The sequence below is a fragment of the Podarcis bocagei genome, assembly GCF_964188305.1.
Source record: "Podarcis bocagei genome assembly, chromosome: 8".
Lineage (NCBI taxonomy): Eukaryota > Metazoa > Chordata > Lepidosauria > Squamata > Lacertidae > Podarcis > Podarcis bocagei.
The window spans coordinates 31364532-31390050 of NC_138133.1; the positions used below are offsets into that span (position 1 = coordinate 31364532).

General features: G+C 39.7%; 1 protein-coding gene across 5 annotated transcripts in view; it reads right to left on the bottom strand.

Annotated features, from left to right (window-relative positions):
• Positions 1-641: 641 nt before the first annotated feature.
• KIF13A (kinesin family member 13A) overlaps positions 642-25519 on the bottom strand; it is a 78624-nt gene continuing 53746 nt past the window's right edge. For 2 of the 5 annotated variants that reach the window (XM_081206131.1, XM_081206130.1), the window contains 14 exons: positions 25411-25510; positions 24903-25029; positions 24035-24090; positions 23426-23550; positions 19959-20135; positions 19281-19373; positions 18936-19088; positions 18536-18613; positions 17973-18017; positions 17248-17359; positions 15167-15315; positions 14604-14708; positions 4117-5182; positions 642-2215 (listed from right to left, as the gene is read on the bottom strand). In XM_081206131.1, the coding sequence (XP_081062257.1) occupies positions 1932-2215; positions 4117-5182; positions 14604-14708; positions 15167-15315; positions 17248-17359; positions 17973-18017; positions 18536-18613; positions 18936-19088; positions 19281-19373; positions 19959-20135; positions 23426-23550; positions 24035-24090; positions 24903-25029; positions 25411-25510 (2670 nt within the window). In that variant the 3' untranslated portion in view covers positions 642-1931. The remainder of the gene's footprint in view (positions 2216-4116; positions 5183-14603; positions 14709-15166; positions 15316-17247; positions 17360-17972; positions 18018-18535; positions 18614-18935; positions 19089-19280; positions 19374-19958; positions 20136-23425; positions 23551-24034; positions 24091-24902; positions 25030-25410; positions 25511-25519) is intronic. The other 3 variants (XM_081206134.1, XM_081206132.1, XM_081206133.1) reach the window with 2 other exon arrangements.

Genomic DNA, 25519 nt, shown 5'->3' on the forward strand with positions numbered 1-25519 from the left:
TAGGAGGGTTTCAGAAACGTTCACTTCTACTTTCAGTTAACCACAGCTTGTTGAATTGTCTAAACTATGAATTATGCTTATCATTAATTTTGGTTTGTTTAAATAAACCAGTTTTACAAACATTTATTTGACATTTAAAATAAGCCAATTATCTAGAGTTTGTAACGTCTGAACAAGACAAACCATACTTAACCAAAACCAAAAGTTTCCAAATGCCTCCTGGCTGCATGGAAGGAGAAAAGGAGAGCATCAGAGTTTCCGAAAAATGTTAGAATTATTCAGGTCAGTTTAATGCAACATCAAAATATGGCTAGTGTAATGAACAGTAGTAGTTTACTCCACATTACACTGATGTTGCAGCCAATATAGAAAAGAAGTATGGCTAAATTTATTGTTGGAATGAAGAACTGCTAATGGAATTGTAGCCATATTAATAATCTGAACAATTCATAAATTGGAAGTATCAAGCACTATATATTTCCCATAATTTATGTGAAGAACATTTACTACCTGGCAGGGGCTTTTGATGAGACCAGTGATGAATATACCTCATTTAATACTGTATTATCTTTTCAGTATGTATATAAAAGGTAAATACAGCATATGTGAAGCTATGAATTAGTAACCAATTAAGCAATATATCTGTTCAATTCTTATATTACAGAATATGAAGTCAAATAGGCAGAAACATTTATAAAATCTGAAGTAAACCATCTGTATTCTAACACACAAATGTTCTGTACCAATTAAATACAGTATAGCAGAAATATAATATAAATTACACTTTACAGTAATTGCAAAATACTAGGAGTTAGCTTACTATACATATAAATCGAAGAACAGCAGCAACTTGTCTGTAAGGTCCCATTATCTCAATTTCTTTCTAAAATATAAAGAATACAGCAGGCCATTCTTATATTTCCTTTTTACCATTTTCTACTTTACAAATATTCAAGACAGTATCTATACATGGAATAGTTCCCCAACATTTCGAACACATAATACAAATCCACAATTAAAAATGAACTTTACAGATTAAATCACTTCTGAACATTTCATCTGAGATTGGTCATTGCCAGTAACAAACAGTGCATGATTTGTAATTGTGATCCACTACTGCTGCTTTGCATTTCCCCCATTTAAAAAAAAAAAGCCATTTGTTGAAAATTTTGTCCACCTTCTCCTTTGCAGTAATACTGTTTCTGCATCCAGATTACCTGGTTGGCACATGGAAAATGCCCAACACATAAACTTTAGGCATTGTTAATATTTTCAATAAATGTCAAATTGGCACAGTGGCAGGCCTATAGGAAGACAAAATAGAAAACAAAATGATAGCAGTCTCTTCAGTGTGCTTAATAAACACAGGATATAAGGCAGCGTGGTGCCTGGTGTTAACTTGTAGAAATATGGCACCAAGCTATCAAGTAAAACAAACATATACAATACAACCCAAGATATAAACAGCAAGTGTATCATTCTAATACATGTTCTTTGGTAAGTAACAGCATATGGTAGATTTCCCCTCAGATACATATTTACATCCCATTGCCCTCCCACACAATATTTTGTATGATCTAATGTGTTAAGTAGCAAATGGTCAAGTACCTCACAGTTTTATTTACAAACAGCACAATCCTTTACATTTCAATTCAGAAGTAAACCTACTGAGTTCAATGGGGCTTGCTCCCAGGTAAGAGAATTTAGGATTTCAGCCTGACTTTAATTTAGTGTGCAGCCATGTTTGCCTTTAGGCAGGCAAATGATACACACTCAATATATATATATTACTTATTTTTTTAAAAGAACCAGAGAATTATGCCCATGACTCAAACATTCAGTAACAAATTAAAAACTATACAATTACTTTGAAAAAATGTCTACACAGTGATGTGTGCAGCAAGTGCAAAAACAAGAACAAAACTGCAGCTTCAGTTAATCCAAGACTTCCTGATCTCCTGTTTTCTAGAAAAAGCAGAAGCTGCTGCATCTCCTGATTGACAGAAGGATTCTGCCTCTGCTTTGGAAGAGGGTGCCTTCTGCAGAACTGAACTCTTCCGTGTGTCCATGGTGGATGATACCTGAGATCGTGAACTGCTACTGCATATCTTTGTTGGAGCTGGTGTTTTAGTGACACATTCAGGACGAACAAATATCCCATGTCGTGGTTTGCAGCGGAAGTACTCTCTGCCTTTTACAGTTCCATCATGTTTCCCTTAAATAAACACAAATAATTCCAGTAAGAATTAACAGAAGTTTGAAACCATGGGAGGAATTATTAAATCTTTATTAAAGCATAGAGACTGATACTAGCCTTCACCATGGTTAATGCTTACAAAGGTTCACTCTTTACTGTGTTGTACTAACCAGTTGGTTAAGAGGAAGTAATGGTAAGTGTTACTCATGGTTGATCAGATGTAAGCCTCAAGCATGGTGGAAGCACAAAAACCATCATGAACGGGATGAAGCATGTGATCAGAAAACACACACAAGAGCCTCAGTTAACTGTATCATCTGGGCACATTGAAATGGCACAAAATTAGATGCAACTGACATATTGTGGCATTCATATTTTCTGCAGTATGTAAAGTGGTTTGATCTAAAAAATTGGAAGCTGCAATTCCTACTCAACTCCTTCATGAGCCAATTGGCTGAACAGCAGCTCCTCTATGATTTTAATGGGAAAGGAGACCAGCAATTTCTAGAAATATATGATGCTGCTTTTGCCTGGTCACATCAATTGTTGTGCATCATACCAATTTAATAAACAATTGTGCACTATACTTGAATGACCTATGCATTTCTTTTTAAAATTTTAAGCAGAGGCTGGATGGCCATCAGTAATGCTATAGTTTGGATTCCTGCATTGCAGGGGATTGGACTAGATGACCCTTGGGTCCCAACTCTGCAATTCTGATTCTTTTGTGACTTTTTAGTAACCAGTGCCCTATATAAGTGTCCATGAGCAGTCTGGGGATATTTTCAGTTGCTTATTTTTCTGCTGCTGCTGACCATTAAGCACTGCATGGTTTTATGGATAAATTTATTCTGCCCTTAACTACAGGAACCTGTGGGAAAAGTCCTGTTCCCAGTTCTCAACATCTTCAGCTGTCAATTTTACTAATGAATCTTCTCCAAAATAAAATTCCCTGGTTGTGCAAGTATTCTGGGAGTATTGTGACATGCAAATACATCATAATATCTTTGAAAGTCTCTGCTATGCAGTAATAATCAATGGGCTCGTTTGCATGACACAGTAAGTCTGTTTGTATTTAACCATGGTTTAATTGTGAAAGTGCCTCTCTTCTGCCATGCAGATCTTTGTGCAGTTTCTTCCCCTTCCCCATACTTTGTATATTTCTGACTTGCTGCTGATGGTTTATTTTGTTGCCTCAGTTGTTTATCAATGTTTCCCTCTCATATGGTGAATTAAGGTCCAGAACATAAAGTGAGATAATCTTGATTAAATTCATTTATTTAATCATTAAAATTTGTAAGAAAAAGTGTTGGAATTAAAGATGTTTTAGAGAGGTATGGCTATATTTATCTTATGAGAAGAGCTTGCAAGAAATTTGTGACTAGAGTCTAATCTATTTGTGTTTTGTTTGAAAACACAATAAGCCATAGTATTCCTTGTTTGAAACAAGGCAGGGGAGACACATGCATCCAATTAAACCATGATTTAAGACAAACGAAGACTGTGACATGCAGATTGGGCCAGTATTGGAATAGTATTTGACAGCTCCTCACTGCACATCAGCGCTCTACACCCATGACGATGGAATCATCTGCTTGGTCCTAGCAGACACGCTGCAGCTTTCTCTATTCTTTATCAACTAGCTTTGATTACAACAGTCTTTCTGACCAATTATCCCAGGGTTTGGACCCAACCCCACTTTGAACCCCTTCCTCTAGGGTCCTCAATGAAATGTCTGTGTGTGCTCTGCCTTGAGTTTCATGAAGGGAGAAAGGTGGGATGTAAATGAATAAAAGTAAACAGGCATTACTAGTTTTACCAGTTGACTTCTCCAGTCCTAAAATACTGGAATATACAAATATCACCAGACAACTTCTATCTAGGATTCTAAATATATAATGGAAAGGACCATATCTTACCTGTTTGAAAATGTAATTCAATGCCAACCCAGGTACCAGATGAAAAATCAACAGGACCGACATATCTTACTATGCCTGGCTTGTTACTACCAATATACACTTGTTCCCCCACTTCCAGCCAACTAGGGTGTTCTTCAGAAGTAACATCTTCACAATGAGAGACATTTAAATGATTTTTTCCAATGAAGTCATCTGCTAGGAAAGAGTCTGCATACATCTGACAATATGAAGCCTCTTTTATTCTGACAGACAATGAAGGATTTTCAGTACTGTTTGACCGCTGATATCCCACTGGTACAGATTGCAAATGGCTTAAAGGATTGTCCTGGTTGTAAATATTATCTGAGAAACCAGAGGCACAATTCGTTCCAGCTGTTGAGACCTTTTTCTTTTGACTAGAAGAGCTGCTGGAACAGAACTGTGGACCTACAGAACATTCAAGTTCCTTTCCATCTTCAGCACCCATGAATTCTGTAAATGCGTGATCCTCAAAAACATTTGAAGTGTGTTCAACTGTTGCTTCTCGAAATGGAAATTCAATCCCATGTGGTGTGTTTTTATTAGCTGAGGAATCCAAACCTGTACACTGTAACTGTGTGGGAATGGTAGTAGTACTTTCATACATTGGAACCTCTGCTGCTAAGGCACTATTTTCTTTAACTGGTGACATGAGCACCTTATATTTTGCCAAGTCTCTTTCTGGTTCTGAAGTCTCCTTGTTTGAAGGTCTTAAATCGTGCGTTAGATGGGCTACAGAATGGTCATTAGAATCCAAATCCCTCATCTGATTGGCTAATTGATCTGTGCTATCACTACAGGGAACAAGCATATCAGACAAAGTAGCATTAGAGGCACTGTGGGAAAAGTAGCCACTAGTAATACTGCTAGTGGTAGGACTACGAGATACTTCTTTTTCAACAACACGAGAGTTTACAAAGTCTCCTTTAGAGGATAACCATTCCCTGTTTTCCAAGCTGGCATTGTAGACACTGAAGTCAGCAAATTCTTCGGGTACATAAGGCTTCTTGTTAATGGCCTCCAACTCATCATCATCCTCAGAGTCCTGCTAAAATTGTAAAGATTTACAGTTACTACTTCTGCATTTTAAACAAAGGCATGACAAGTTATCACTGAAGGATAAAGAAATGCCTGCCCACTTGTGCAATGAGTATTCCTTTTCCTCTTGCCTCCCCTGCACTCCCCTGTGCACCCCAAAGATCTGTTCTGGAGGGTTTCACCAACCCTCCGGAGCAAATTTTTAGGGAGGGGTTGCAAGTGGGAGGAGAGAAGGGGAAGTTCTGCTGCACAAGCAAAAATCTACTTGGGTAATGCGGAATGTTGCCAGAACTTGGCTATTTTAAGAACACTTGCCATTCACTTTATTCTAAGAGCTTGATTATCAAGGAAATTAAGATTTGTGTGTGTGTGTGTGTGTGTGAGTGTGTGTGTGCACGTACATGTATGTGTGTGCACCTTATGATTTGCTACTTAAGAATTTGAGCACATCCAGTGAAATGCTCTTACTTTCTTTTACTAGCCAACTCCTCGTGCCATACCCCACACCCAGTTTTAACTGAGGTATGACAGGTGGGAGTGGGGCACAGTATAGCTGAAAAAACCCAAGTCTAAAGCTATTTTGGGCTAGTGGTACTAGATAGCCCATTCCTACTAGATACCCCATCATCAAGGAGTTCAATCCCTACATTTTAAGCAACGATGTCTGATCCTAATTCAGGTCTCACTTGTTGGTCCAATATAAATATTGTTTCACTGGCCGTGTATAGATTGTAGTGCCAGTTATTTTTTCTTATACAATACAAATAATTTGTTTTTGTGCAACTCCATTTTTAGCCACCTGCACAGCTTTGTTAAATTGAATAAGATAATGATTAAATGAGCTTTATTAAAATTCCTGCCATGTGTAATGATTACAGCAAATTTCTGTCAGGATTCCAGCTGTGGTGAAACAGGCTACAAAATATTTTGTAAAAGTCTGATTCAACTGCACACCCCGGTTTTACATCCTAATCACCATACTGCCATATACACAATATTTAGAACCAAACATCTTTCTGCATTTATCATAAGATGCATGTGGATTTTAAATCTTTGATACAAGAAGGGAAGGTAGTATAGGAGTAGTCTATTAAACTAGTCCTGGACTATGTGTTCATAGACAAGGTGTTAAACAATAGGTAATACTGGCATAGTTGAAACAGTGGAGCTTATGAGAAATCTACCAGGCACTAGGAAAAACATGCATCTTTCCATGGAACTATTGGTCTGCATTGCTTTGCTTTTAAAGCAATGAAATGAGTCCAAAGTCTGTACTGCTGAAGTATTTGTCATGGCCAATAGCTAGTACAATAGAGTTATCTGGATTGGATACTGCTGAAGTTATGTGCTATTTAAAGCAGCAGCATAAATAGTCGCTCTAGTTTTTTAGTTTTCTAGCAATGCAGAACAAGTAATCAGCTCTCATTAACAGATGATGTCCTGCCCATTCAAGTATGAAGTGGAATGCTTCTGCTCTTTCTGTACTACTTCGAGCAATGCATGTTAACTTTTATAATATTTGTGTATACAATTTTTATTATCTAGCTAAAATTGCTATCTATCTATGGGTGGAATTCAAAGTAGTGCTAAGTCACTGGTTCCATTAGTGCAAGGAATTCCACCACCCTTTCCACCCCCACCTAAATATGTTCTATGAGTTTCCCCAATCCTTTGGAGATTTCAGAGTTCCGTTATGCAAATGGCAATCATTCTGCTCATGCAATTACTTAGTTTAATACCACTCTACAGTGGTGTTTCGCAAGCCAAAATTAATCCGTTCCGAGAGTCTCTTCGTCTAGCGGTTTTTTCGTCTTGCGGAGCAACCCTATTAGCGGATTAGCGCTATTAGCGGATTAGCGGCTATTAAAGGCTTAGCGGCTATTAAAGGCTTAGCGGATTAGCGGCTAAAAGGCTATTAGCGGCTTAGAAAAAGGGGGGAAGCGGGGAAAAATCGGAACACTCGCAAGACGTTTTCGTCTTGCAAAGCAAGCCCATAGGGAAAATCGTCTTGCGAAGCAGCTCAAAAACAGAAAACCCTTTCGTCTAGCGGGTTTTCCGTCCTGCGAGGCATTTGTCTTGCGGGGCACCACTGTATGTGTTACCTTTGTTTGAATTTCCTAGGATATACTTCTTTCTCTCACCTACCTGCTCATTGCAAAGCTTCTTCTACACTTTAAAATTATGAGTATCTAGACCAGGCTTCCTCAACCTCGGCCCTCCAGATGTTTTTGGCCTACAACTCCCATGATCCCTAGCTAGCAGGACAGGGATGATGGGAATTGTAGTCTCAAAACACCTGGAGGGCCGAGATTGAGGAAGCCTGACCTAGACTAGCCAACTAGTTCGTAATGGTAATGCAGATGAGCTGAAAATTATTATTGCTGATAAGCACTACACACCTGTGTGCTAGCCAGGATTTTTGTGAGTGTATAATGGGATTAAATAAAGATTTCTGTATTGCAAATAATATATACTAATCAAATATTTGTTCTTTAATCAAAGTAGGTTATGCAAGACTTCATCCTCATTGCAAGTAGACAGAAGGTGGTGATCCTATAAAAATACACCCAAAGTAAAAACAAGCAACCTATACAGAGGCACTCTAGAATTTGCATCCAAAAGGTATACAGTGGTGCCCCGCAAGATGAATGCCTCGCAAGACGGAAAACTCGCTAGACGAAAGAGTTTTCCGTTTTGGAGGTGCTTTGCAAAACGAATTTCCTATGGGCTTGCTTCGCAAGACGACAATGTCTTGTGAGTTCCTGGTGGTTTTTTTTCCTCCCCCCCCTTTTTCTAAGCCGCTTATCAGCTGATCCGATCAGCAGATAAGCCGCTAAAAGCCGCTAATAGCGCTAATCCGCTAATCCATCAATGGGCTTGCTTCGCAAGACGAAAAAACCTCTAGACGAAGAGAATCACAGAACGGATTATTTTCGTCTTGCGAGGCACCACTGTAGTGTACAAGCAGAAGGCACTTCCATTTAACCAAATGGTCATGCCACCCGCTTCCTACTGCAGTCCCCTGTTTCATATGCTATGCTGATTGGGAGAATCCCCTAAGCCTCAGGAACAATTTTCAGGGGGCTTAGAAAAAACCCACTTTGTGAAAAGGAACTCCATTCCATCCATGGAATTGATGTTAGGATCAAAGCCCAAATCTTTACATATATCACACATTTTCAGTTTGCAGAATTTGTTTCAGTAAATTATGTTGTCCATTTCTGTGTAACAGCAACTCTAGCAGCTCTTAAGTGTAACCTAATTCTATCAGTTGTTAATGGGGTTTTTTTCCAGCTAAATCATCAGAACTGGCCAGGCTATCTTAAAATGGTTATAGGAATTTCCTCTTGTGTTTAGTATAAATAACAAAATGAAGCATATATTGAGAAACCTCAACAAGCTGCATTTCACAAACAGCAATTGCTCTGAAAGGATACTTCTGATATAATTTCTCAAGACAGAGTATGCATGATTTGGAATCAACCACATACAGGACAAAATGTGTGAAATCATAGAAAATAACCTTCAAAAGCATGTTATATATAATCAAAGATATAAAAAAATAGAAGAGTGGGGTGTTTTGCTAACTTTATTATAGAAATACACCCTTAATTTAGTTTTGATAATTGGAGGGGGGTGGTCATGGCAAGCTAAATATTAGTTCTTGGTATCATAGGGGTTGATGTGACATTATTTACACACAGTGAGCTAGTCGACTGTTGTTGCATTTGCGTCTGCTTTGCGCCAAGAATAATTTTTGCAGTAGTGTATCACAATTTATTCTAAACTACTTGTAATAATATACAAACAGCATGAGAGTGAGGAACTTTGTGGTCATTAACCCAACTTCTGCAGTAATACAAACTACAGTGGTGCCTCGCAAGACGAAATTAATTCGTTCCGCAAGTCTCTTCGTCTTGCGGTTTTTTCGTCTTGCGATGCACGGTTTCCCATAGGAATGCATTGAAAATCAATTAATGCGTTCCTAGGGAAACCGCCTTCAGTCTGTCCCCGGACCTCTTCTGAAGGCTGGGGGGGGGGGACAAGGGCTTTTCTTCCCACCCCCAGCATTTTAAAAAACCCTGGGACAGCGGAGGACTTCTCCGCTATCCGGGGCGATCTTAAAATGCTGGCGGGCGGCATTTTAAAATCGCCCCGGACAGCGGAGGACTTCTCCGCTGTCCGGGGCGATTTAAAAGCCCCTGGGAAGGCAGGCAGGGGGGACAAAGACTTTCGCCCCCTGCCCGCCTTCAGAAGGTGTTCCCGCCCCCCGCCCCACTTCGGAACAGCGTTCCGAAGTGGGGCGGCTGGGGCAGCTGTTCCCGCCCCCCCTCCCCCCTTCGGAACAGCTTTCTGAAGTGGGGCGGATGGGGCAGCTGTTCCCGCCCCCCCTCCCCCCTTCGGAACAGCGTTCCGAAGTGGGGCGGATGGGGCAGCTGTTCCCGCCCCCCTCCCCCCTTCGGAACAGCGTTCCGAAGTGGGGCGGATGGGGCAGCTGTTCCCGCCCCCCCTCCCCCCTTCGGAACAGCGTTCCGAAGTGGGGCGGATGGGGCAGCTGTTCCCGCCCCCCCTCCCCCCTTCGGAACAGCGTTCCGAAGTGGGGCGGATGGGGCAGCTGTTCCCGCCCCCCCCCTTCGGAACAGCGTTCCGAAGTGGGGCGGATGGGGCAGCTGTTCCCGCCCCCCTCCCCCCTTCGGAACAGCGTTCCGAAGTGGGGCGGCTGGGGCAGATGTTCCCGCCCCCCGCTTCGGAACAGCGTTTTAAAATGCTGGGGGTCGGCAGCGAACGCTCCCGACCCCCAGCATTTTAAAATCTCCCCGGGACACGGGGAGATTTTAAAATGCTGGGGGTCGGCAGCGCTTCGCTCCCGACTCCCAGCATTTTAAGATCTCCCCGGGACACGGGGAGATTTTAAAATGCTGGGGGTCGGCAGCGCTTCGCTCCCGACTCCCAGCATTTTAAGATCTCCCCGGGACACGGGGAGATTTTAAAATGCTGGGGGTCGGCAGCGAACGCTTCGCTCCCGCCCGCCAGCATTTTAAGATCGCCGGGGCAGGCGGGGGGGAGCAAAGACTTTTGCCCCCCGCCGGACTTCAGAAGAGGTCCTCTTCTGAAGGCCAGCTGTGGGCGAAAGTCTTTGCTCCCGACCGCCAGCATTTCCCTATGGGCTTTTGTCTTGCGATGCAAGCCCATAGGGAAATTCGTCTTGCGAAGCGCCTCCAAAACAGAAAACCCTTTCGTCTTGCGGGTTTTCCGTCTTGCGAGGCATTCGTCTTGCGGGGTACCACTGTACTGGAGTACCATGTAGTGTTCTAAGTGTAGATCTTAGAAATTCATTCTGTGAAATTTCTAGATGTTCCATTTCTGTTAATTTCCAAATCTCAGTTCAGTAAAACAGCTGGGAGGGGACTTCTGCATAACCAAAAACAGCATGCAGTGCTCTCAAAGCTTTATGCTTAGTAGAGATTAAATGGCATGTCCAATTACTTGTTTCTGAGACAGTGGTCCCAAATACTTAACAGTAAAGATTTATTCAATGGCTTCACTATCAAGTGGCCATTTATGGTGAGAGATATATTTTCCAAAGGCAAAAATACTTGTTTTAGCATAATTCACATAGTAATAATAATTATAAAATTATAATTTATTATTTATACCCCGCCCATCTGGCTGGGTTTCCCCAGCCACTCTGAGCGGCTTCCAGCAAAATATTAAAATACAATAGTCTATTAAACATTAAAAGCTTCCCTAAATAGGGCTGCCTTCAGATGTCTTCTAAAAGTCTAGTAGTTGTTTTTCTCTTTGACATGTGGTGGGAGGGCGTTCCACAGGGCGCGTGCCACTACCAAGAAAGCCCTCTGCCTGGTTCCCTGTAACTTGGCTTCTCACAGCAAGGGAACTGCCAGAAGGCCCTCGGCACTGGACCTCAGTGTCCAGGCACAACGATGGGGGTGGAGACACTCCTTCAGGTATACTGGACCAAGGCCATTTAGGGCTTTAAAGGTCAGTACCAACACTGTGAATTGCATTTGGAAACGTACTGGGAGCCAATGTAGGTCTTTCAAGACCAATGGTATGTGGTCTCAGCGGCTGCTCCCAGTCACCAGTCTAGCTGCTGCATTCTGGATTAGTTGTGGTTTATGAGACACCTTCAAAGGTAGCCCCACACAGAGCGCACTGCAGTAGTCCAAGCGAGAGATAACTAGAGCATGCACCACTCTGGTGAGACATTAAGTTGTTCTCACTGATATATCAATCTAAAGTTGCACAGCAACATTTTTAGCACTACATGGGCAGGACATAAAGTCTGAATATAATGATATGATCCAATTTGTGGAACAGTGCCAATACTGAAAAGTCGTTTGAGGTATACTGGTTAGAACTTGAATGAAGTTTTACCCACTAAAAATTGATTTCTATGACATAGATTGAGTAATTTGTAAGATAGGGCTCACCATTCATTAGACATTTTTAACTAGTCCAACATGGTCTAATCATTTCAGAATCTTCTTGCTTATCCTCCACTAGCTCAGTAATCAACAGTCAGCACACTATGTCCAGTCAATGTCCTTGAAAAGTGAAAATTTCTTGCAACCTTTTTCTACACTGAAGGATCCTTTCAGAGAAAACATAAAAGCCAGGGGAAAATTAGGTTTGGGCAGTATCAGGTGAACAAGACAATAAGTAACTACTCTGCAGTCTATGTGGTTTCTATACCTTGAAGAAAACTGTTGGCATATGAAAATAATTGTAATTTTAACAGTGAATGTAACTGATGTTTTTATACCAAAAGAAACTTAGATAATTTTAAACATAATCTTCCACTAGTGAAGTGCAAAATCCTCTCAATGCTTTCTCTGTACATTCTTTGTATAGAAATGAATTATGCTGTGCAGTAAACCAGAATGTATTGCTGTTTATAGATACCATGATCAAGTTCACTTAGCTGTCTACAAACAAAGCATAACATAAAAGGATAGTGGCAGCTCCATGTATCTGCTCAGACAAATCTGGGACCTAGGTCCACTGCACTGACACCTATAGCCATCTAGCTCCAAGGTAGTGGTGAAACTGGAATAACCACAGAACGTTTGTTAATTAAATATGATTACATTTTGAGAAGGCTATGCTACAACTCTCTCATCAGGAAAAAGGTAAAGGTAAAGGACCCCTGACAGTTAAGTCCAGTCACAGACGACTCTGGGGTTGCGGCACTCATCTCACTTTACAGGCCGAGGGAGCCGGCGTTTTTCTGGGTCATGTGGCCAGCATAACTAAGCCGCTTCTGGTGAAACCAGAGCAGCACACGGAAACACCGTTTACCTTCCCGCCACAGCGATACCTATTTATCTACTTGCACTTTTTTGTGTGCGCTTTTGAACTGCTAGGTTGGCAGGAGATGGGACTGAGCAAAGGGAGCTCACCCCGTCGTGGGGATTCAAACTGCCAACCTTCTCATCAGCAAGCCCAAGAGGCTCAGTGGTTTAGACCACAGTGCCATCCGTGTACCCTCATCAGGCAAACTTGAAATCAAAAACCCCAGAAAGAGAGAGAGATATAAAATAACATGGCACCATTTATAAGGGCAATAATTCATTTACAACTGTTCGTGCCTATTAAGTGGCTAATTTATTAAGTGAAATAAGGTTAGAACTAAGGGTTACCAACTTTTTTCCCTAACCAGGCTCCTGGGTTGCCAACTTTTCTGGCTGCTTCTTTGCCTGCAACAACTGGTTCACTGGGTGCCATTAGAAGCGAGTCATATTGATTCCCATGCCCTACAATCATCCTGGCTGATTTCTCACATTGTATAGATGTTAAAGATATGAAAGCAGGCCTGTCTATGGGGTCTTCAGGTCAAGTGGCAAGCCAAGCCAAGCCAAGCCAATAAAGGCTGCAATGGAAAAAGAGGAAACTTAGAAGATAAAGCACACCCAGGCACACAATTGTTCCCTAAATCTCCCTCCACACTTCTCCCCCCAGGGCTGAAGGTTCTCCTGTGCTTTCAACAGCTAAATGTACACCTCAATATATATTTTTTTCCTTGCTCCCACCACCCAAAACCTCTCAAATGATTTTTTTATTTATCTCTTCTGATTCCTACTCATCTCCTTTTATGCTTAACTTCAAACTTTCTGGCCTATCTTCACTACATACCATTCTAGGCAGAGATCTGATCTCTAAGAATCTTGCCAGGTAACTGCAAGATTATCTGCTTCCATAAATTGGCCATAAATTGCTGTCAGGTAGCATCAGAATAAGCAAGCACTTTGACTATGAGTGGTATAAAAATGCCTTTTGTGATGGTCGTGAGGATTAACTACCAACGTAGTTAAATTATCTTGGACCCAACCTGTTCACAGCTTTCATATCATCACAAGGGCTTTGAACCTGGGCTGCTAGCATATAGGCAGCCAGTGCAAATGTTTTAGCCTTCAATGACAAAGATGTATCCTAGAGCACCTCTCGATGTTTAGAGGGAGCATAACCCCAATCAGAAGAGGCAACTGGCTTATCATTTGGAAACGAGAACCACCAATTCAAAGAGCCTCAATCTTCACAAAATTTCAACACAATTTATTAGCCTGCATCCAGTCTCTGGTCCAGGGCTTGCACAATCACTCCAGATTCAGATGTTATGGATAAATAGAGCTGCATATCATCAGTGTACTGCTCCAAAACTCCTAACGACCACACCCAACCACTTCATATAGATGTCAGAACCCCAGGGGATAAAGAACACTCCCCCCAATGTTATTCTCTGGACTCAGCTATGCAGGTAGGTGTGGAACCACTGTAATACAGTGCCTCTAATACCCACTCCACACAGTTTATCGTGGAGGATACCATGAGTAACAGGGTCCCAATTCCATCTACCTCTTAGTAAAGGTCATCCATCAGTGCAACCAAAGTTTATTCAGTCCCCAAACCAGGCCTAAACCCAAGACTGCAGTATATCCACTTCAGTGTCAACGCTAGGTATACAACACTTTATTTTATAAAGTTGATTGTCTATGTGAGGAAGCCAAGAAAGGTGGACATTTCAAATATATGAAAATGAATGGCAAGTCTGCTTTGCTGTACACTTCAACATTTACATTTTTCAGTCTAAACCAATCTACAAATTAAACATGTGGAAGTACTGGAAAGTTCATGAATGGTGACATTCTGAATTTACCAGTGAATAAGCCCTACAAAGTTCTACCTTTTCCCTTGAAAACTTATATATGAATGATCATTTCAAAATATATGAATCATCAATTTAATATAATTGTAACAAATTATGCATTTTGCCACATATTTAAAAGCCAACATGCACATTGTATGCACATCTTGTTTTTTTCACTATTACAGTATAGCAAAAATTACATCCCATGAGAGGGCCTTAAACCACCACCAGGCATTATGACAGAAACCAATGCAAAACTTACAATATTTTCCTCATGTATGCTATTGTGTTCTACCGGCATGCTACTGGCATTACTTCCTGAGGGCACAACACAACCAGTGCTATGTACCTGAGATGATGGCATGCTCTGCAAAGGTTAAGACACACAAAACATCACACAAATAAGGTATTTACAAACCCATGCATGTTAGTAAGACAGGAGGACACGTTTTTAAAACAACTCAGGCAAGGAGGTTAAATAGCTTAATTACAGAAATCCATGCAACATCACATTTGTCTTCAGTTGTGGAAAACATGACACCGTTTCCTAAAATGGTGCTATAGCCTAATAAAAGAAATTGACAATTCAGGACAGCTGTTTTACACAGACAATGATTAAGCAGAAACACACTCCATGCTGAACAAAAGGAGACAAAACTGAAATAGGATTATCATTCCAGTACAGAGAAAAGGAATTGCTGAATTTTAATGTAGGATTCCAAATTCTCCGTATCACAAATGCAAGCTGCAAGTTATTTACTGGCAAAGCTACTTGCACATAAGTTAATCAAAATTAAGAAACTATAATAGTTCTTAACTACCTACCTCTTTACTAAGTAGAGGCCGACTTTCAAAGGAGATCTTTTTATGTTCTTCTTTTACTGGCATTAAAGGTTTGAAAAACTTGGGTGGCTGTGGAGAAAATGCTTTAAATGGGCTGACGGTTGATGCATGAGGATTCTCTGATACATAACCTTGGATAATGAAAATAAACACACACACAAATAGGTTAGTTATTCTAACATCAACTGCAAAAATAAGTAAAAAATGAAAAAGAAAGTGATATAAAGCACCACAGGAAATAACCATGATGATGAGCATATTAGATCCTCATTTGTGCCATGTTATGAAATATGTTCATTTCCCTGCTTACCATTCATGGTAAATGTTGTTTGTACAACGAAATAACAGTGGAGTAACAGAGAGGGTTGGAGTGGGGGCATGGCAACTTTTGCTGATTTCCCCTCCTCCTGTAGCCACAGTGCCATCTCTCACACTGTTTGAGAGGTTTGCTCAAGCTATATGCAAACCAGTCCAGCATGTCTCAAAGCATGCTCTCTGCTATTTGTAAAGTAAACATACTTTATCACCTACAACTCCCTCCTTTTGCATCAAGAAGGTTTTGCTTAAACGAAGTTTAGCAAAAAGCTTGTCTGCAATTCATAACATACTTCAAAGAGAACTAAATATGAGCTGTGGATGTCTCAAAAGGAAAAGTCTGCCATTCTTTCGTAGAAGTAAGGTAAAGGTAAAGAGACCCCTGACCATTTGGTCCAGTCGTGACCGACTCTGGGGTTGCGGCACTCATCTCGCTTTACTGGCTGAGGGAGCCGGCGTAGAGCTTCCGGGTCATGTGGCCAGCATGACAAAGCCGCTTCTGGCAAACCAGAGCAGCGCACGGAAATGCCATTTACCTTCCTGCCAGAGTGGTACCTATTTATCTACTTGAACTTTGACGTCCTTTCGAACTGCTAGGTTGGCAGGAGCTGGGACCGAGCAACGGGAGCTCACCCCATCGCGGGGATTTGAACCGCCGACCTTCTGATCGGCAAGTCCTAGGCTCTGTGGTTTAACCCACAGCGCCACCCACGTCCCTTCGTAGAAGTACATAGTGGTAATTATTTACATATGACTCGTAGCATCACTAGAATTTCAGTGCAGCTGCTGGTTAATATAACCCAAGAGAGAATGATAATGTACCTGTCAGCATAAGGTGACAACTGATACGTAATTTGGCAGTTTAAAACAAAGTAAGTCACAAAGCTACAACATTAGTACTAAAACCAAATTTTAATCACTTGTTCCCTAAGCAGTTATTCTTTATAATAATAGCAACAGTAATATTAGCAATAATAATAATAATTGTACCCTGACCATCTGACTTGATTGCCCCAGCCACTCTGGGCAGCTTCCAATATAATTTTTTTCTTTCCTTCTTATCACTAAATCTCCCTCCTCTTCCTTTATGCTGTCATGAATATGCATATGCACATTTTCTTTTCCTACTTCTCTTTCCTCTGCTTTTGTAAACTCCTCAGGGGAGAAACTGTCTTATAATAATAATAATAATAATAATTTTTAATACCCCGCCTATCTGGCTGGGCTTCCCCAGCCACTCTGGGCAGCTTCTAACAAAATATTAAAATATCATAATGCACGTACATTAAAAGCTTCTCTAAACATATCACTGCTCATATCACTACATAAAGCACTATATGCATTTATTCTACTATATAAAATAATAATGCTTGTTCTAGGAGATAAAACGTATTGGTATATGATCCTAAGTGCTTGGCCTGGAGAGGCACATCCCATTTTTACTTCAGAACCTTCTTAAAGGGTGCTGGGATAGTTGTTTTCGGCCCTTGCAGCACCAAAGCACCACAAGCTAACCTTCATCATCATGGGAGAAATAGCCTTTGCTAGCAGATTAAAACACTATATCGGTTAGGACTGAATGCTGCTTTATACATACACATTTACCACAAGAATTTAAAGACAGTAGAACAGAGGGAAATACCCTTTGCATCACTGATATATATATATATATATATATGAATATGTGTGTGTATATTAATAATTTCATATATTGACCCAATTAAAACTAAACACAATAAAAATCTTACCACCAGCATCTTTATTTCTGCGTGGAGAATCTCTGGGTAAAGTACCATAACATGATACATCTTGGTAACTGGAAGAACAATCTAATACATCTAGATGACCTTCTGACCAACCCTAAAGTCATAAACAACCAAGAAAAGAAACAGGAAAATGTTCATTTTCAAGATACAAGAAAAGAGTTCAGATCCTTTCAAAATAGTCAATGTTCTTTCACACATACATGTTTTTTATTACTACCAAAACTTTTCAAATTTATTTTATGCAACTCAATCCTGTGCATTTTATTCAGAAGTATATCCCCAATGCATTCAGTGGTACTTGCTCCATGGTGTGTCTAGGAGTAGAGTCTTATTTTGTTAAAATCTATTACAAAAATATCCTGTAATCTCTCCTATCTCACAGGAAGATTCTTAGGACTTTTTTGGTAACTGATTCAATAATAACTACCCTGAGAAATTTATTGCACCCCCGCATGCCCCTGCACCAGAGAAATAACTGACAGTCTTTAATAATTTATTTTGTGAAGCACCCTGAGATCAGCTCAACTTAATTTTCTCAAGTCAGTAATGCATCAAATTATACATTCCTGTTCTAAACAACCTATCATTATTACTGAAGACTAAAGTTAAGGATTTCTTGTATCAAATAGGAAGGAAAAGGCAAGTCTATTTGACTACATTTTCAAAAAGGTGCCACCACATCGGTTCACTTTTCTTAATGTTCATACCTTATCTTCATCACAGCCAGAAATATCTAATCGACTACAGGATACCTAAAACACAACAATAAATAAATATGAGCCCAATGAATGCTATCAGCCTGCTTAGCAGCAGGGTGGCCTTCACATGAGAACCACAGTCTCTTCACCCACTGCTAAGCCTAGACTGCATTTGAATCTGAAGAAGTGTGCATGCACACGAAAGCTTATACCAGAACTAACTTAGTTGGTCTTTAAGGTGCTACAGGAAGGAATTTTTTTATTTGAAATAAACAAAAGACTGACAAACATGGCAATAGAACTTCATGAACACTCATGTACTGTATATCCTGTATATCCTGCATTTAAAGGAAAGGAGGGTTATACTTGCATGTAGGAAAGGAGCATTAAACCTAAATTATCCCTGAGAATTATCCCTGACAAATACCTACTGGAATATGTAGAATATGTCCTTTGACAATTTATTCTACTGATTAATCTCATTTTCTCCAGGGTCAAAATGAATACGTTTTGTCTTCAACCTTAACATTTTTAGTAATATGTGAGTCTTTCACCTTGAAAAATTATCTTACATTGTGGACGTTTGGTGTACTGACACTCCGCTGCATGTGTCGAGTCTTAGTAGAAACAGCTTCTTTGACTGTGACTGCCTGCGTTAAGATAGAATGAGTAAATTGAAATCCGTAGTTTCACACAGAGATCTAGGCAATTAAAACTCACTTCAAAAGGTATATATAAAGGTATATTTATTAATACAGAAAAATCATTTTTACTTTAATCAGGTTTGATGTCTCTGAAGACAGATCAAGAATGGAACATTATATCAAAATGGCATCCGAAGAGCAAGATCACATTAAACGTTTGTCAGCATTCTGATAGTAACGGTAAAGAAAATGGAAATATGAGACATCTCTTGCGGCAATTGTTTTACAATAACTAAACTAATTTGGCCTGAAGCTTTTTTCTACTCACCTGTCTTAATCGTTCAAGACTCAAAATGTTTTCTACATGCAACACTCCACGAGTATACTTCTCAATGTAAGTTTCACCATCAGATGCGCCCTCATTTTCATTTCTGGCTGCCATCAGAGCCAGTGTCTCCCGATCTTCAATTTCTTCTGTGGCCTAAAAATTAAACTGTTTAATTTTATCTGTTTAAAACTGGGACACAAACAGAATGCAACATTATGCAGTCTTTATACAGATGCCACTTCAGAATGCCTAAAACAGAACTTTGAGGATGCAGTTTACAGGAATTTCTTTTACTTTGATTTTTTCATTTATTCTAACTTCTTGGAAAAGTACAGTAGAATTTACCTTTGGTATATTTGAAACTATTTCATAGGCCACACCACAAGCATACCATATATTCTTCAAAGATATTCTTCGTTTGAGACTCTGCGTAAAACTCTAGGGGGGAATTAAAGAATAAAGTATTCATATGATGAATAGTGTGATTAAGCAAGCTAAGAAAATGGTTTCTTGCAGGTTCATGTCACATGCAATGGGGTAGGGGCTAACTCTCATCCTGGCATCCCAATTCAGCCTCCTTAGCATATTTTTCATCCCACCCAATACCTCACTGGGAATGGCAAAAAATTAAAAGAAACATGGTATTATTTTACTTTGTAAAAACAATTGAACATTGTTTTCACCCTCCATCAACACATGCAACATTATGAAAAACACCTTTATTTGATTGCATAAATTGGAATGTAAATTACTACAACCATAAGCTAACCTTTTTATTTAAACATTTATCAAGTTTTGTATACCTTCCTTTGTTTACGTTCCTTTTGTTACTCTGCATGTTATTTTAGTAACAAAACTAAACATCAATAAAACATTTCTGTGGTTTTTTATTTTTAAAAAACATCATTGTATGTGAATACTTCCTGGTTTAGTTTATTATTTCTACATTTTATCCCAACAGTTAAGTCAACAAAAAAGAAATACAGTCAAAAGAAGATACATTAAGCAGAATTCATCTATCACCTGCTTATTGTAAATATTTGCAGCAATTCTTTTACGTAACACAAGTTCCATTGCAGCAGGGTGGCTGAGTTGGACTGTAATCTTCACAATCAAATAGATTCTCTCATTTTGAGGTGTTACCCTATTCAAGTGCACTGAATCATGCACAGAAGGGTCCCATGCAGCAGTGGCCGAAACCTAGGAGCACAATTTGGTAGAATATTATAAAGGAAACTGATCTGAATTGCTTAAATGTTTACCCTACCCTTTTAACATTCCTGAAATACAGAAATGCTTAGACAATTAATACGACATTAACAAAAGCAATTAATGAACACGATTAAAGTCCCATGGTTTCAATGAGTCTAAGTAAAACTGAGTTGAATAATACCTCTGTCAATTTTTTTGTAATGTACTTAATGGGGAAAGTGCTCTGCCTGATCAGGTAGCAGTTGGTTTAACTGTCACTGGGGGAGCTTAACAGACAGCCAAGGACGGGTTGGAGACAGAACTATCAGTATGCAAAAGAAGGATAAAAGGTACCCACATTTTGATTGGTGGTTGCAGGTTTAGAATATTCAGTTAGACAATGTGATTGTCTGGGGCTGGACCAGAGGGGGAAGAAGTGAATATATGGCAGTTAGGGTCAGTTAGGATTAGTCTATGTTGCTCAGAGAGGAGCCAGCATTTGTTGGTGCTTGGTGTTCATGGTGGGCAGCCAGAAGAAGAGAACAAAGAAGATTAAGGAAGAAGAGGACATGAAAGGAAGGCTGGGGTAGCTGAATTGGCTTGGCTCAGGCTGAAGAGGGGGGAAGAAGTGAGAGGCAGTTTGGAATGCCAGACTCTGTCTGGTATCAGGTAGGAGAGAAAGATTTCAGGGCAGAGCATCGGAAACAGCCCTGCTTCCAACAGGTCAGTACAGGTCAAAAGAGAGTCTTCAGTAAAGGTCCTCAGTTATAGAGTTGGTGAGGCTTAACTGGGGTGGAGTAAATAGAAGAACAATCTGGCAAAAGAATCTTAAATTAGGTTCTTCAAAGCTGTCTTAGTTTAGTAATAGTGTAAAATAAGCTGCATTTAAGCAACATGTTAACAAAGTGCATATCCATTTAAGTAGGTAGTATGAAGTACCTGCATACACTTGTGAACCGCATAATGCTATAAATAAATATTGATTTCTTTGTCAAATATAATAGCTATACCTGATAGTCTTTGTATTACATTGATATCAACAGTTACTCAGGTTACTGATAAGTTAAGGGTGCTAAGGCTATACCGTATTTTTCGCCCTATAGGACGCACTTCGTATTTTTCGCCCTATAGGACGCACCTTTTCCCCTCCAAAAATGAAGGGGAAATGTGTGTGCGTCCTATGGGGCAAATGCAGGCTTTCACTGAAGCCTGGAGAGCGAGAGGGGTCGGTGCGCACCGACCCCTCTCGCTCTCCAGGCTTCAGGAAGCTCTGCGCAACCCTCGGGAGACCGGCGGCACTTCGCGCCTGTCTCCCGAGGGTTGCGCAGAGCTGCCTGCAGTCCCGGGGTGGGCGCAGCTCTGCGCAGCCATCCAGAGCCGGGCGCGAAGTCGCGCCCGCCTCCCGATGGCTGCGCAGAGCTGCCTGCATTCCGAAGCCTGGGGAGACCGGCGCGACTTACTGCTGGCCTCCCTAGGCTTGCGGATAGCAGGCTGTTCTCGGGGCTGGGATTGGGGGAAGCTCTGGCTTCCCCCGCGCCTGGGGGGGGGAAATAATTTTTTCCTCTTTATTCCCCCCCCCCAAAAAAAAACTAGGTGCGCCCTATGGGGCGAAAAATACGGTAAGTAATATTAAATGGTGGCAGGACTATGGGTTTGGGAAAACCGCTGGAGCAGAAGGTGGTTGGCTTTTTTAAATAAAGTGAGTAAGGAAATATCCCTTCCCTTCTCACATTAAGCAACCAAGAATAAAATAGCTAGGGATATATTTATCAATTTTTCAAATCTATTATAAACCAACTGCTTGTGCCTATTGGGAGAAAGCAAACAGAGTATGTATAGATTGCTAAAATTACTAATTTCATTGTCAGTAAAAGCAAAAGTTATAAAATGAAGATTCTGCCTAAGATCGTATTTATTTTTCTATTGCTGATTTTTAACATATCACTAAAGAATCTGAATAAGCTCCAGCCTGGATGATTGATTTGCACCAAAAATTAACCATTATCACCATGTGCGATATTAGTTGCACTAGTGCATGGTTTCACACGTATATAGACATTTTGCCATGGAGGAAGAGGGAATCAACTTCTTGTTTTCTAATATGCTCAGTTTGCATAAAACAAACCAAATGCTAAATTGCCAGTCTAGAAGCCCAATAAACATGTTATAAGAGGAACAAACATAAGCAGACTTCTTCCATATTTTGAATTATTATCAGAAATCTACAAGAAACGACTAATAAAACAAAATTCAGAGAAAGAAATTGTTAGAATGACAGGTATAGAATGGCATTATATATAGAAATAATGAGCCCAAAACTATTTTACTTTGTGTGGATTCAATAGAAACTTTTATAATATATTGTATACAGTGGTACCTTGGTTCCTGAACTCAATCCATTCTGGAAGTCCGTTCAACTTCAAAAACATTCGCAAACCAAGGCATGGCTTCTGATTGGATGATTGGCCCCAGAAACAATGCCGACAGTTGAAATCGGCGTTTGGCTTCCAAAAAACATTCACAAACCAGAACACTTACTTTGGCGTTCGGGGGCCAATTTGTTCGGGAGCCAAGCTTTTTGGGAACCAAGGTTCCACTGTACGTGACATTATATCCCTGTTAGAATTTCAAAAATGTATCCCAGTGTACCTATCTGATTCATGTTGAAGAATCAAGGAAATATTGGCCCACTTTTGGTAGAAATGTATTCAGGTTAATAAAGGATAGATGTTTCACAGGGTATCAAAGATATAATAAGCCAAGGTATTAAATTAAATCCATAAACCATCCCTTTGGGACAACTAAAAAGGTAAGTCAGTGGAGCACACAGGGAGACAGCTATGGATATATTAACTAAGACATTTTTAGCGCTAGCATGAAAGTCAGTGCATTTACCATTTTCTAAGGCTTTGGAGAAAGGGTGTGGAATATTACGTTACTAGCTGTAAGTATCTATGAGAAGGAAGGAACACCTACAAAGAGACTTTAAGAAGAAGTTGGACTTCATTTATACAATTCAAGAATATTAACTGTTTATTCTTCAAAATATAAGTATTTCAACCCCACATGAATTAAGAACCAATCAAAGATCACTTTGTTAAGAGGTTATTCTGAATAACAATAAACTATACACACTTGTTCAGCAAAAATCAAGTAGAAAAGAGTAAATTCAAGGTTTCAAAGGTATAATGTAGCATTAAATGTATTGAAAAAAGAAAGAAAATGGATTGATGAAACGCAAACAGTAAAGATATGATAGTCATACATCTACTGTACAGAATAGCTCACTAGACATTTACCTCATCTTTGCTGTGTTTTATGATTGGCAGATAAAAGAATTGACTTCCATGCTCTTTGGGTAGTATTGAATTTACTCCTGATGCATGTGGACCTATAAGCTGTTCATTGGCACTGAGGTCATCAGCTAACAAAAAATAAAATTAAGTTACAAGACATTTTTTTTACCTTTAATTATTTCCTATGTCCCAGTCTTAAACATATTACACAGAAATCATGCATAATTGGAAAACAATGCTTTAGATAGGATAGACTTACACTTCTCATGTTACATTTGTATACATCAGCTTAATGGAATTTGTTACCCCACAATGCAAGTACATGGCAACAAATAGAAATCATTGCGAAATATCATTTTGGAACTTTTGATGAAGATGTTTAAGAATGTGTCTTTACACATGATGGAAGAACTCTAATGCCCAACAGCCGTGCTTCTTTCAATACATTCAATAAACAAAAAAACGGGATTGTTTAAAAGCCACCAGATCCAGATCTGAAGCACTTCAGATTCCCACACAGCAATAAAACACCAGCAATACAAAAGAGTATAAATACGTCAAGCATATTCAAGGGAATTCATACTTCCACTCCCTTCATAAGCTGCAACTTACCGTTCAAATCAAGGAAAAGTACAGGTATATGTGTTTCCATTCCAGAAGGTGGGATCCTAACAGTAAAGAAACACCCCAGTTAATAAAATAAACCATACACATGCACAGATATTTTAATGGAAAACTGAAAGCGTTAAAAACAAATTGCATTAACTAGGGAGAACCTACAACAAAATGTTACAGTGTATCCTTGGACCCTAACAGGTGAGCTCCTGTTCACAAAAGAGAAAAGAATTCACAGGGGTGGGGTGGTGATATTTTCTCCACCATATCTCCTAAACAGTCCCTAGTTCTATGGAAATGAAGTGTTTGGAGCTGGAGGCAAGTCCTGAATCTAATTGCTTCAATGCATAATAGAGTGAAATGTAGAGACAGGAGAAAGTGTCTTTTTTACTTCAGGACCCCAGTGCAGGTGTTAACACCTACTACAAGCATTACTACAACAGGAAATATTATGGAATCTGTAAATGAACTTGTATATAAAGCCCGGTTCTACATTATCACATGACTGTGCATTACACCGCCAGAAACCTTTATTTTCTATTTATTAAAATATTTATATCCTGCCCTTAATTCAACCATATCTGGGTGAGATAAATCTTCAGGATACACAGACCAGCAATAAAACAACCAGTTCACCAGCAGTTTTATTTCTAGTTGTAATATGTTTCTAGCTGAACTAAGGGCACTAATGTTCTGTGTTGTGGAATATAAAGGTCAATATTTTTTAAAAAAAGTGAACACACATTTAGCATTTTAGCAGCTTATTCTTCCCTCAGATCTTCACTATCCTGTTAACTGCATACAATATTCACTCAAAAGTTATTTTGCAAGCAAGCTGAAATATAATGCATTTTAGTCAACCTACCAATTTGCAGGAGCACCTGGGATCCCACTGTCTGGTGCTGGGACTAGCACAGCATTTCTTTCTTCTGTTAGCCCTACCCACTGTTCTACAAGACGTGCTTCTCTTTCCATGTCATCTTCTGTTTTATCTATAATGTGATATCGGATATGAAGAGTGGAATATTGGTCACATACTGTGGAAGTACTTTTTCCAGGGGCATCCAAAAAACAACGGGTTAATAATACATTTTCCAATTATTTAAGAGTAGCAAAGTGACAGGTTGGTTTTGGATTCCAATGAATGCAGATTAGATCCAATAAAGCTAATGAGAATTCTGCTCTCAAAGGTGGATTCACTTTGTAATGAGCAAATTATTCTAATTTTTCACTTTATAACAAGCTGAACATCACAAAAAGCCTTTCAAATACAAACAACTTTTAAAAATAAATCAGTAATACACTAAGCTAACATTCTTTTTTGATACAACGGAATGAAAAGTTCTTATAATTAAATCACAAGATCCACGAACCTTGTTTATTGCTGATTTTTTTAATCTGTTCATCTAGATATTCTCTGCGTTTTATTAGTGCCTCTGACCATCTCTCTCTCACACAATTTAAGTCTTCTTCCTATGGAAA